Raw genomic sequence first — 14,166 nt, 5'->3', positions numbered from 1 at the left:
ACATGCATATTATATTATTAGCTCAGAGAAAGGTTCAGAATGTTCTCTTTAAGATACAAAAGTACTTTTAAAAATCTATTAATTTTCTAATAAATAACAAAAAACTGACTCAGGCACGAGCTGCTGGCTCCATGTTAAAGTGTGGAGTCTGGTTCCAGGCGGGGAACGTGCTATTAAACTTGAAATGTGCTGCTGTCAAACTCTGGCCATCAGCTCCTCGACTCCCCCAAAGCCCTTTCTGAGCAACACGTCTCTGAATTCACATGTTGCCAAATTCCAATGTAATTTATAAATGAAACAACAGATAACCTTGGGTATACATTTTTACAGCACCTCGTTTTTTAAGTGAAAACACCTCCTCCTCTTCCACACCCTGCTCGAGTTAATGTTCTTCATTCAGTGCACGTAGCACATCTAAAACTGACACTCCCGCGATAAAACAAAACATGTGTGTTATCTTACAATTTCAAACTGAGAAAACAAGGCGGCTGTCGAGTGATACAGCTGTATTATTTAATCAAACTTCTTCTCATTGCAACTTTGTATCAACTTTGACATAGAATAGTTACTTGAGCCACACAGCAGTTGATACAAAGTGATTCATCACTTCCGGATACAAACGCGAAGAAACTTTAACTAACTTTTCATCCACTAGAAGCCCTTACCTGTTATAAACGTGTGATAAAACTCAAAAACCTGGAGTTTGTTTTACCACCTCCCTTGTTTTCTTTCTTCCCAGCAGGCCAATCCAGGGAATCCGGAAACCGCTACAATTTCGCCCTTATCCCATAATGCCTACGAGATCCCGGAGCAACGGCAGCCATTACGGCTCAAATACCAATGCGAGGGAGCGGCGAAAGAGGGGAGATTTCGAGCCAAGATGGCGGCGATAGGTCACAGTTTCCAGTGCTTTCAGCGAACATGTCTAAACACGCTTCAAAACTTATATATATATATACATATATATATATATATATATATATATATATATATATATATATATATATATATATATATATATATATATATATATATATATATATATATATATATATATATATATATAAGAAAAGTGTGTGTGTGTGTGTGTGTGTGTGTGTGTGTGTGTTATTTATGAGCGATTATAAAGTTTTGTTTACATTATATTCATTTTATATTTACATGTTTGTATTTGTTTAAGTGCTGACTAAACGTATACACAGTGGCATTATATTTGTATAGTATTTTGTATAGTTGTTTTTATAAGAAATTAAAGCAAAAATGTTTTTATTGTATATGCTGAACATTTAACATTCAAAACATTACAGAATATTACAAACACGACATTTATATTGTAATGAAAGAAAAAAGAACAAGAAGGGTAGGCATTAATAATCACAATATAAATAATGAGGTTAGTTATTTGAGCACATCCACAGTTCTGGTTGCTTTCCGATTTGAGAGTCTTTAAAGAGTTTCAAAATAAATCCTTAAGTCAAGTAAAACTGTTTTATTCATTGATAAAGCCCTCAAACTCAAACGCACAGCTTCTCCGCATGATCATTGGCGAGCAACAGATGCTCCGGCCTGCGATTGGATAAAAGTTTTACTTCAGTCCTAAACACACACACACACACACACACACACACACACACACCCCTCCTCTTGGCGTGCTGCTATTATTCCACTCCACTTATTCTCTGTCCAGAAAAGTCCGTTAGTCAAAGCGCAGAAGAGACGCAGCGAAGAGATGCTGTCCACCTGATCAAGGCACTTCAGTTTTTTGATCGATTTAAGAGAGAGAAAGAGAAAGAGAGGGAGAAAAAAAACATTGAATAGAAAAATTTGGAGACGCAAGAAAAAAAAAGAAAGAAAACGAGTTCTGAGTCGAACACTTTGGTTAGAAGAAAGGAAAACATAAGGCTGAAGACTCTGGAGAGGAACGCAGCCTTTCTAAACATCCCTCAACAGGTGCGCAGATCTATCTGAGGAATAAAAGAGATGGCCTCCGCGGCTCTGGAGCTCCTGGGTCTGACCCTGTGCGTCTTCGGCACGCTCTTGGAGATGACCGCCTGCGGGCTGCCCGCCTGGAAGGTGACCGCCTTCGTCGAGGCCAACATCGTGGTGGCCCAGACCATCTGGGAAGGCCTGTGGATGTCGTGCGCCGTGCAGAGCACCGGTCAGATGCAGTGTAAGGTGCACGACTCCATGCTCGCGCTCAGCCACGACCTCCAAGCCGCGCGCGCGCTCACGGTCGTCTCGTCCGTCTTGTGCGTCGTGGGGCTGATGGTGGTGATCGCCGGCGCGCAGTGCACCAACTGCATCAAGACGGAGAGCGTCAAGGCGCGCGTGGTGAACGTCGGAGGCGTCATCTACATCATCAGTGGTATATTCGTGCTCGTGCCCCTGTGCTGGATGGCCAACAACATCATCTCCGACTTCTACAACCCTCAGGTTATGGCGTCCCAGAAGCGGGAGATCGGCTCGGCGCTCTACATCGGCTGGGCGGCCACCGCGATGCTCCTGCTCGGGGGAAGCATGCTCTGCTGCTCGTGTCCCTCCTCTGGAAACACAGGCTACTCGGCCAAATACGCGCCCACCAAAAGAGCAACATCCAACGGGGACTATGACAAGAGGAATTACGTTTAGACGCTGTTTGGACTCGTTTACAAAAGTTGTTTTGTGCTTTCTTGAGTGTTGCACCTGCAGATGTTTAGGTTCTTCTTCTTTTTTTAAAGCATCTCGTGGACTACTGATTGGATCCATGTTTTTATTTAACGCGAAAGTTTTGTGGAAAGCTTATGCATTTCTGAAAGGTGGACGTTTTATAATAACTTTCAACAATAGTAACACAAACATTATGCAGTGCTTAACAGATCATCACAATACTTTGAAATAGTTCTGAAGCATTCACTACTGATTTGTTAAACATTATATAATTTTTATATATATGCCTGTTGGTAAAATTTTAGAATAAGGTTCAGTAGTAAACATCAATTAACTACTTTAGTTAACATGAGCTAAAAATGAACAATATTTCTACATGCATTATTAAAATGTTTAACATTAGTTAATGCACTGTGAACTAACATGAGCAAACAATGAATTACTGTATTTTAATTCATAAAACCGTACAGTAAAGTGTTACCTGCCTGTATTTGTTTTGTTTTTTAAAGCATTTTGGTCTGATTGGCTGAAATGTATTTAATAAATTCTTTAATAAACATTTAAGTAAAAATGTCGTCGATACACTGTAAAGCATGATTTTTCTAAGAAAATAAAACATTGTTTAAAAAAGTCTTTCTACTTAAAATTTCACTTAAAAAAATGTTAATAGTTTTTTTCTTTGTAAATAATTGTAATATTTACTATTAATTCCTGAGTTGATACATTCATATAAATTAATGTGCATAAACTATGATCTGTTAAGCCTATTTAATGTTTGTTTTCAATAAGAAAGTTAGTATAAGGTGTTTTGCTTTTGTTTAAAATGCTGTTTCAAACCTATCGGGGATATTCTTGAGTGAAAGAGAAGCAGATCTCTTTTAGGTACCTGGAGCAGTTTGTAAGGTTGTAAAAGTTTGTCAAAGACTAAAAGCATTAAGTTAGCTGTAGCTGTTGTGATGCTGTGTAGAGGAATCTGCTTCAGCACATTTGCAGAGACTCTTAAATGCTTGGAGAAACAGCTGGAAAACTGAAGCGATTCCTGACTGATCGATTAATCATAACTCACCCGTCCACAGACGCTCATCAGAGCTGAACAAGGCCACATGAGAAATACAGTCCAGCAGGATCTCTGTCCATATGGAAAATGTCTTCTTTTGGGGAATATCCTGCCGATTAGTGTCTTCATGGATGGGCATCTTCATGTTTCTTGAACTCAAGACCTCTGTATTCAGCTTGTATGAAATGTTCATTGTTTTTTTTTTTAACTTTTTTTAATTGTCTTTGAATTCTTGAATGAATGTTGTTTGGAATAAACATTTACAGTTTTGACACAAATATGAATGTTTGTGTTCTTGTTTGATGCCTCTGGTTATAGTTGTGATGTACACTGTCACCTCAAGCACAATATCAGGTTGTGAAAGCCTTTTATATGTTCTATAACTTTAGTATAAACTGTGGTTTCTGGACTGGAAGTTCGCTTCTTAACTAGTTTTGATGCTAAACAAGGTCATGAAGGCTTATCAGTCATTGAAGTTACCACAAAGGTTCTTACCAATTTATTCAAACGAGCTCTTGTAAGTATTTTAAGCTGGGTGGTTATTAAAGGAAAAGTGAGTACAGTCAGATGTAAAGTGCAACTGTTGTCTGGGTTTCCAAAACCTTGTTTCTCGGCCATATGGCCACTCAACAAAGTAAAGTTAGGCCATTTGATTTTTGTTTGCACTGCCACTTTCACTGGCAGTGCACCAATTTTTATAAAATAAAATAAAAACAATTTATTTTTGTTAGAATTATAGTTTATATACATTAGAAAAAATTCTATAAAAATCCATAATGTTTCTTTACATTAAATCAAATAGAAAAAAACACTAAATAATTTATCACATTTTTAGTTTGAAATAACATATTAATTCAAATAAACAAATGCATATAAAAATCCATACGCTTTGTTTCCAAAAAAGAAATGAAAAGAAGCCTACAAATGATATAACAGGTGTTTACTTGGCAATAATTGCTAAATTCTGAAAAAAATTATATGAGAAAATTTATATATATATATATATATATATATATATATATATATATATATAATCATAAATTTAAGTAAGGTTTTCAGTTTGCAATAATTTCTAAATTGGTACACTTAAACAACTACATACAATTTTGTTGCCATCGAGCCATTTCTTAGATTATTTGACCGAGCATTTTCTAGCACAAACTCTTGTGGTCCTGTGTGTCTGTAGTTTATGGGTTTGTTAACAGCACTGCTTCCCCCGACCCTCCTCTCAGTCTCCAACACAATAGATCCTGTATGAATATCCACACCAGCTCTTTCAGCCACCATTGTGGGATTGTTAGTTCCAGTCACCCTTTGGAAACTAAGGAGGTTACGAGGCTGAGTAACGAGTGTGTGTGTGTGTGTTTTGGGTGAGTACTCGGGGGAGGTGCCAGACTTTTTTAAAAGGACCTTCCATCCATAATGAAGAGAGGCGCATGGGGGCAGCGACGACGTCATTAAAGAATCTTCGTCATGGTAACCGCTAAAGAACCTGTAGTTGCCTGGTGACAGGACCCCATAATGTGGCCATATGGATGGGGACAATGGAAGATCCGTCGGCAGACATTCCAAGACACGGATGGGAGAGAGAGACAGGAACGAGGAACCAGAACGTGAAGAAAGAACAACCTCTCACCCTACACACATAAACACATTTCACATATTGAAATCATCTTATTATAAACCAATACACAATGATTGTAGATCATTATTTTACATCACAGTGTTATTCTAGTACCGCAGAGATACTTTTAGTTTTTCTTTTTAATTTTAGTTAAAGTTTTACAAATCTTGTTGTGTGTTTTTGACATTTCTTCAGTTGTATTCCATTTTTTAACAAAAAAAATGAGGTTTAAACACACACAAAATATATACACAGTATCTATTTTTCTTTCTAGTCAATGTTTATTTCCAAAAACAAAAAAAAATGTTTTTATGGTTTTCGTTTTCATTTTAGTAAAAATGTCAAGTAGACTTAAAAATATGGCCTGAAACTAACTGATCAAATCAAGTCAAATATAAATATTTTTTGATATGACTTAATGAACCTAACTGCATTAGATTAAATAATTTATTTCATAAACATATTTTTGCTGTAAAAAGACAGAAGATAACGCTAAAATATTAATAAAAAAACATTTTAAATAAAATAGTAAGAAAATAAAGAAATGGTAAATAAAAAATTGTAATAATAAAAAAAAAGCATAAATGAGTTGCTTTTATACTTTTCCTGTCAGTAAAAAGTGAAATAACGGATGCATAGTTTCCCGTTACAAAAACAATGGTGTTTGGTTGGAAAAATTTACGTTTATGTGAAATTTACCAACTGTTTCATTACCAACATTACTTAAAATATCGTCTTTTGTGTTCAACCGAAGAAAGAAACTAATTTTTGGGTGAACTGTCCCTTTAAGATATTTGTGACCTGAAACATTTCCAGAATCGTGCCTGACGTGGCGCTGGCGTGGCGCTGGCTCGCTGCTGCTGTAGGTGACATAGAGGGAAATTAGTAGGATCATTGAAAAATGTTGGAAACAAGCCTGTAATTCCGGTAACTATGGACAAAATTGGGAAATAACAAAATTTGAAATTCGCAAGATGACTATTAAAAAAGGGAAGTATTTAACAAAGCAAAAAAGAGAAAATGAATCACAAGTCATTAAAGCAATATTAAATTTACAAATAAAATCTAGCGGTAATCTTAATGAACATGAGAAAGAAAATCTGATTTTATTACAAAGTAAATTAGATGACATATACATAGAAAAAACTAAAGGTGCCTTTGTTAGATCCAGATGTAAATGGATTGAAAAAGGAGAGAAAAATACAAAGTACTTTTTTGGATTATAAAGGAGAAATGCTGAATATAATACAATAAGTAATTTGTCAGTCAATGGAAGTATTACCAATAATCATAAAGTAATCTCAAAACATGTTGCTAGTTTTTATAATGATTTATACTCATCCGCTTCCACAGGTTCTGGCATAGATTCTTTTTTAAATAACATCTCCACAAATGCTAAGAAAATAAATGAAGAATTTAGAGAGATTTGTGATGGAAGAATTTCCTTACCTGAACTGGTGGAATGTGTTAACCTTTTAAAAGACAATAAAACACCCGGGAATGATGGCTTAACGGGAGAATTTTATAAAGTATTTAATGATAAACTCTCTCCTTTCCTGCTGTCTGTGTTTGAAGAAGCCATTGAAAAAGGTGAACTTCCTCTGACTATGAAACAGGGCGTGATTACTTTAATTCCTAAACCAAATAAGATTAAATTACACATTGAAAACTGGAGACCCATTAGTTTACTTAACAATGATGAAAAGTTATTTGCTTTAATTTTTGCAAAAAGACTTAAACATAGCCTGAATCAAATTATAGATGAAGAACAATCTGGCTTTATGCCCAAAAGACACATAAGCAATAACATACGTTTAATTTTAGACATGATAGATTACAGTGACCTCCTTCCGAATGATAGCTTCATACTATTCATTGACTTTTATAAAGCTTTTGACACCATCGAGCATAACTTTATATTAAAATCTATTTCCTTTTTTGGGTTTGGTAACTATTTTCGTAAGGCAATTCAAACCTTATATAATGGATGTTCTAGTTCTGTTAAACTGAAAATGGGAACATCAGAAAGATTTAGTATATCACGTGGTATTAGACAAGGCTGCCCGGTGTCTCCATTTTTGTTTCTCTTAGTTGCTCAAACACACACACATAAAAAATGTCTCCCTTTTCAGGAATTAATGCTGTTGGTAAAAAGTTTAAAATATGCCAACTTGCAGATGACACAGCCATCTTTTTATGTGACCGAAACAAAATTGGGACTGCAGTAAATAGTATAAAAAAATTTAGTGATGTATCAGGGTTGAGAATGAACATTAATAAATCAGTTTTGTTCCTCCTGAAAAATTGCAATCTGGCCAGTTTTGATGGAATACCAATTAATGTAAAAGTGACTTATCTTTGGAATTGTAATTTGTAAAAATAAAGAGGAACGTCATAAAATGAATTTTGATCCAATTGTTAAAAAAATACAATCTAAATTAAATTAATGGTTAATGAGAGATTTATCTCTGTTTGGCAGGGTCTTAATATCAAAGGCAGAAAGTATATCACGTTCTGTATATGTTACCTTATCGCTGGATATCACAAAAAATACAATTAAAGAATTGGATAAAATACTGTATGATTATATCTGGAGGAAAAAAAAACATTATCTAAAAAAAGATGTTATCACAGGATGTAGAGACCAAGGTGGTCTGGAAGTGCTGGATTTTCATACTATAAATAATACTTTTAAAATTAAATGGATTATAGAATTCTTGAAAAGCCCTGACAGCATCTGGAACGCTTTTCCATCATATCTGTTCAATACTCTTGGTGGCATACATTTTCTACTGAAATGTAATTTTTCTATTGATAAAATTCCCTTGAAATTAGCTGACTTCCACAAACAAGCCCTTCTATCTTGGATATTGATATATAAACACAACTTTAGTCCACATAGATACTTTATTTGGAATAATAAAGGAATTCTATATAAAAAGAAGTCTCTGTTTTGTCAGCCATGGTTTGATAGAGACATTCTGTTGGTAGGACAGTTATTGAACAAAGATGGTTTGCTCATGTCATATTCAGAATTTCTTCAGAACTTTAACATCCCAGTGACACCAAAAGAATACGCAGTTGTATTTGATGCAATCCCTACAGGTTCACTTCAAATTCTAAAACACATATCATTTACAGATATTAGTGCTGAATTTAATAGAATTTTTATTGGAGATACAGACATTACAAAGAAAGAATACACCAATAAATATATTAGAAATCAAATTTCATGCTCAGTTCCACCTGCCAGGGTACTGGAGAGGAGAATCCGGCCGATAGTAGAACCTCGGATTCAGGAGGAACAGTGTGGTTTTCGTCCAGGCCGTGGAACACTGGACCAGCTCTATACCCTCTACAGGGTGCTGGAGGGTTCATGGGAGTTTGCCCAACCAGTCCACATGTGCTTTGTGGATTTGGAGAAGGCATTCGACTGTGTCCCTCGCGGTGGCCTGTGGAGGGTGCTCCGGGAGTATGGGGTCCGGGGCCCTTTGCTAAGGGCTATCCGGTCCCTGTACGACCGGAGCACGAGCTTGGTTCGTATTGCCAGCAGTAAGTCAGACTTGTTCCCGGTGCGTGTTGGACTCCGGCAGGGCTGCCCTTTGTCGCCGGTTCTGTTCATGATTTTTATGGACAGAATTTCTAGGCGCAGCCAGGGGCCGGAGGGGGTCAGGTTTGGTGACAACAAGATTTCGTCTCTGCTCTTTGCGGATGATGTTGTCGTGTTGGCCTCATCAAGCCAGGACCTTCAGCATGCACTGGGACGGTTTGCAGCCGAGTGTGAAGCGGCTGGGATGAGAATCAGCACCTCCAAATCCGAGGCCATGGTCCTCACTCGGAAAAGGGTGGCTTGCCCACTTCAGGTTGGTGGAGAGTTCCTGCCTCAAGTGGAGGAGTTTAAGTATCTTGGGGTCTTGTTCACGAGTGAGGGAAGGATGGAACGGGAGATTGACAGACGGATCGGTGCAGCTTCTGCAGTAATGCGGTCGATGTACCGGTCTGTCGTGGTGAAGAAAGAGCTGAGCCGCAAGGCGAAGCTCTCGATTTACCGGTCAATCTACGTTCCTACTCTCACCTATGGTCATGAGCTTTGGGTCATGACCGAAAGGACAAGATCCCGGATACAGGCGGCCGAAATGAGCTTTCTCCGCAGGGTGGCTGGGTGATCCCTTAGAGATAGGGTGAGAAGCTCAGTCACCCGGGAGGAGCTCAGAGTAGAGCCGCTGCTCCTCCACATCGAGAGGGGTCAGCTGAGGTGGCTCGGGCATCTGTTCCGGATGCCTCCTGGACGCCTTCCCGGGAAGGTGTTCCGGGCGCGTCCCACTGGGAGGAGACCCCGGGGAAGACCTAGGACACGCTGGAGAGACTATGTCTCCCAGCTGGCCTGGGAACGCCTCGGTGTCCCCCCAGAAGAGCTGGAGGAAGTGTCTAGGGAGAGGGAAGTCTGGGGTTCTCTGCTTAGACTGCTGCCCCCGCGACCCGGCCCCGGATAAGCGGAAGAAGATGGATGGATGGAGTTCCACCTGCTGCAAAGTTTTTTTGGTATTCAACCATGGGTGATTTAAATTGGGAAAAGGCAAATACTACTATTTATAAATATTGTATTAATAATAAAATAAAAGAAGTTTCATTTAAAATTTTACATCAAATTTATCCTGTTAAAGATACGCTAAGAAGATTTAAAATAAACATAGAAGAGTCTTGTGTCTTTTGCCAATCAAATAGGGAGACTATTTTTCATTTATTTTATCACTGTATGTACACAAAATAATTTTGGTCTGATTTGGAAGAATTTATAATCACAAAATTGAATGTAAACATCAGAATCAATATTTTTGATGTCATGTTATACTTTTATTTATGTGGTTTGTCCAAAAATTTAATTTTTGTTATTCAACTGTTTATTATCTTCGGAAAATACCATTTTCACAAATGTAAATGGTCTAATTCACAACCTAGCTTTAATGTGTTTCATCTGGACTTTAAAAAATATTACAAAACAATAGAAAACATGCAAAATATGAAGGCTACAAGAACATTTCATCTCCTGAAGGAACTGAATATATTTTAATTTTAAAATCGATAATTATTTATTTATTTTTTAAATTACATTTATATCTGAATTTGTCTCAACCTATAGACTTTCAAATATCAAAATGTCATGAATTAATATGTATTTGTGTACAAAATGACATATAACCATTTTCCTATTATATTTTGCCTGGAAACGCTTCCAACACGCGCGTGTGTCGCGTGAAAAATAGGCGTCGGTTATATTTCTAGCATGCACGCGTTTTCCGCGCGGCTCGAGCCGCGCCAGGTATTATTTCCGACTGATTTTAGGAATAAATTCTGGGTAAGGTTAGGTTTAGGGGTAGGGATCGGGTTAAGTATATATTTTTGGACAATAATGTTGATCCAGGATCATCAGAAGATGTTGATCCAGGAACATGTCTTACTTGGCAAAATCACGGCGACCCAAATGATCAGCGGAGAGGAGAGATCATGCAAGAGTTGCATTGATCAAATACAAATATTTAACCAAATACATAAAAAGAACATGCTTAGGAATGTTTGTGTGTGTTCATGTGAGGTCGATTATGAGGCCAAACTGTTATAGTTCAGCAGAATCATCAGACTTCCTGTTCAAGGGTCAGCTGGACGGGAAGCAGGAAGGAAGTTAATGAGGAGGGGCATGATGATGTGTGTGTATGAGAGCCTAATTATGCCTTAAACAGGGGAGTGTCATCATAATCAAGGAAAATTACATGCAACTAGGTCCTGTGCAAGAATGAGGACGTTTTATTTTCACAGAAGTGGCTCAGTTTAAGTATTAATGTTGTCTCAGGTCCTCTTTACATCTGATTTTATGATATAACCTGCGTCTCATGTGACCAGTGCTGAATAGATTGCACTTATTATGTCATTGTATTTTAATAAAATCCTAAGATGTACAATTAGTTATTACAATTTCTTAAGAGAAATAAAACACAGATTGTTAACTAAAACTATTAGTTGTTTTCAGTTATTGAAATAAAGCGGAAATAAAATAAACTATAAATATTAGTTTAAAATTTTATCTAAAAAAATGCAAACAGAAATTACAAATGTTTTCTTGGCATCTAACTAAAAAAAATGATTGAAACCTGTTTCCCAGCACATAAAAAACAAGTAATTGCAACTTTTTCCCTAATTTTTTTCCTCACGCAATTCTGAAAAAAGAAGTCAGAATTTAAGAATTGCAGGATATGAGCTTATGATGATTGAGATGTAAACTCGAAGTTCACACTTTCTCACAGTTCTGAATTAATATTCATAATTCATTTTTATTTTGTTTCTTAGAATTGTGAGATTCAAACTTTAAATTCTTAATTATTTAATCCATGGTGGAAACAGAAAAGAAAAACCTGAATTGCGAGATAAAAATTTGCAATTACTTTTTTCTTTACGTACACATAATTACTAAAACTTAATTTGTAATGAAAACTATAAACTTAAAAAATACTATCATGTGAAGAGCAGCTCAGATCATTTTCTCCTGGAAGAATTTAAAACGCAAAATTTGAGTTCCTATAATGTGGATAGCAGCCTTTAGGATCTTGTGAAATCTGAGCAGAGTTTGAGACATGGCTGAGATCTCTTCTGAATCTCTCGAGGATACAGATTAGAAGGATACAAGATAGTTCTGGAGTTATTTACTAGCAACAATAGTAAATCTCATTTGTGATGGTAACACTGAGTGACAGCAGTGACTGAACCCTGCAGGTCCTGGAATGTCTGGGAATGATTCTGGAATGTTCTTAATGAAATATGGAATGTGTGCAGGTTGAAAGTAAATGAACTGAACGAGCGTATGACCTCCTGCTGCGACACCAGCTTATGGACACAGTCTGGGTTATATGAGCTGGCTTTATTCTGCTTTAGACGTCTGATTTTCTTAGATTTGAGATGTCCAGCTTTTCATTACAACAAAAGGAACAAAATTCCCCTTATTTAAGAGAGCATGGACACACACACACACACACACACACACACACACACACACACACAAACACACACACACACACTGACTCGCCCACAGGAAATTATCTTCTCAGTTGGACAGCATTTTAATTGGCTGCCGTGGGATTGGTCTTTTCTGGTATTATTCAGACCATGTTCACTCACACACACCTGCAAGAAAAATCACCAGAGATCTCTTTAACATCTCAACTATTTCTAAATTAAGATGAGAGCAGTTGGAAGCCTTTGCTGATTCCTCCTGCTTCTTTAACTCTGAAAAATAAAAAAAAGTTTCCCAATGGGGAAAATTCCCCAAAGAACCTTTCAGTGAACAGCAACAATTTAAATAATCTAAAGAACGTTTTTTTCTCTATAAAGGACTTTTTATGCAATGTAAAAGTTCCATGTTAAATGTTCTTTATAAAACCATAAATGCCAGTAAAGAATCTTTATTTTTAGGAGTGCAGATGTTCCTCCAGACAAAAAACCCTGTAATCTCATGTGTGCCTCTGAAGAGATCTTAAAAACATCTCAAACTGTGCATAGATTTGCCAAGATCCCGAAGTCTGTATTCCTAATTCAGAGATCTCAATATGAACTCAAACATGTTTTGTCAAATCAGTTGAACTGCTCTCGACATTCATTCTTTTTTTATAGCTCTATATACTTACTGTATGAACATTTCACATTGGTGTCTGTCTGAAACATCCGAGACAAAACTAATTCTTAAATAAAAAAGATCTTTAAAGGCCACAAACTACACTACTGGTCTGTAAGACTATTATTATTTTTAATAAGTATGCATTTATTTGAATTATTTTATTTTATTGAAAAAATTTAATATTGTGAAATATTACAATTTCAAATTACTGTTTTCTATGTGAATATATTGTAAAAAAATTATTTATTTCTGTGATGCAAAGTTGTATTTTCAGCATCATTCCTACAGTCTTCAGTTCATTCAAATCAGAAATCATTCTAATATGCTGATTTGCTGCTCAAGCATTTCTGATTATTATCAATGTTGAAAACAGTTGTTCTGCTGGTATATATTTATTAGAAACCGTGATACTTTTTTATTTTAATGAATATAAGGTTAACATTGACATTTATTAGCATTAATTTGAAACAGAAATCTTTGTTATATTATACGTCTTAACTCTCTCTTTTGATCAGTTAAATGCATCCTTACTCAATGAAAGTATTAATTTCCTTTGGGGGAAAAACAACAACGGCAAAAAAAAACTTTCTAACAGTCATGTATGAAAGAGTATAAAGTCTGAACGGATGAAGCCCACCCAAAAGAGATGAAGAATCACACACACACACACACACACACACACACACACACACACACACACACACACACACACACACACACACACACACACACACACACACACACACACACACACACACACACACACACACACACACACACACACACACACACACACACACACACACACACACACACACACACACACACACACACACACACACACACACACACACACAGTGTGATACTGTCACACACAGATGACTTCTATTGTTCATGGTTATCCAGAGCAGTTAATCCTCACAAGATCAAACCGGTCAAGAACAGACTGAGAGAAGAAAACAACAGAACGGCTACATGCCACAAAACCAAAGAAAGACACATGTTGATAATAACAAGTGTCCAGCACAGATCAATTCTTGTAGGTGTCATCTTAAACAAAAGAGATGTGTTTATAGGTCCGTGCATCTAACCAGTGCATTACATTCCAACCCAGCATTTAGTGAAAAAAACAGCGATCACTTTTATTACTGCACATAACTAGAGTTAGTAGCCATT

At 36.6% G+C, this 14,166-nt stretch overlaps 2 protein-coding genes across 2 annotated transcripts in view; one reads left to right on the top strand and one right to left on the bottom strand.

Moving 5' to 3' along the window:
* The window catches only part of zgc:63587 (uncharacterized protein LOC393431 homolog), a 33,871-nt gene extending 33,059 nt beyond the window's left edge, over window positions 1–812 (bottom strand). The window contains exon 1 of the mRNA XM_059504227.1: window positions 666–812. The gene's annotated coding sequence lies outside the window, so the exon portion shown is untranslated. The remainder of the gene's footprint in view (window positions 1–665) is intronic.
* An 860-nt stretch (window positions 813–1,672) lies between these two features.
* On the top strand, window positions 1,673–3,186 carry LOC132098097 (claudin-4-like). Its single transcript, XM_059504224.1, has one exon. It carries the CDS (start codon window positions 1,981–1,983, stop codon window positions 2,626–2,628), a length of 648 nt encoding a protein of 215 aa, XP_059360207.1. The 5' UTR covers window positions 1,673–1,980; the 3' UTR covers window positions 2,629–3,186.
* Window positions 3,187–14,166: the final 10,980 nt, after the last annotated feature.

The sequence above is a fragment of the Carassius carassius genome, chromosome 21 (genome assembly GCF_963082965.1).
Source record: "Carassius carassius chromosome 21, fCarCar2.1, whole genome shotgun sequence".
NCBI lineage: Eukaryota > Metazoa > Chordata > Actinopteri > Cypriniformes > Cyprinidae > Carassius > Carassius carassius.
The sequence above is the reverse complement of the archived record's forward strand: the minus strand, read 5'-3'. Positions and strand labels throughout refer to the sequence as shown.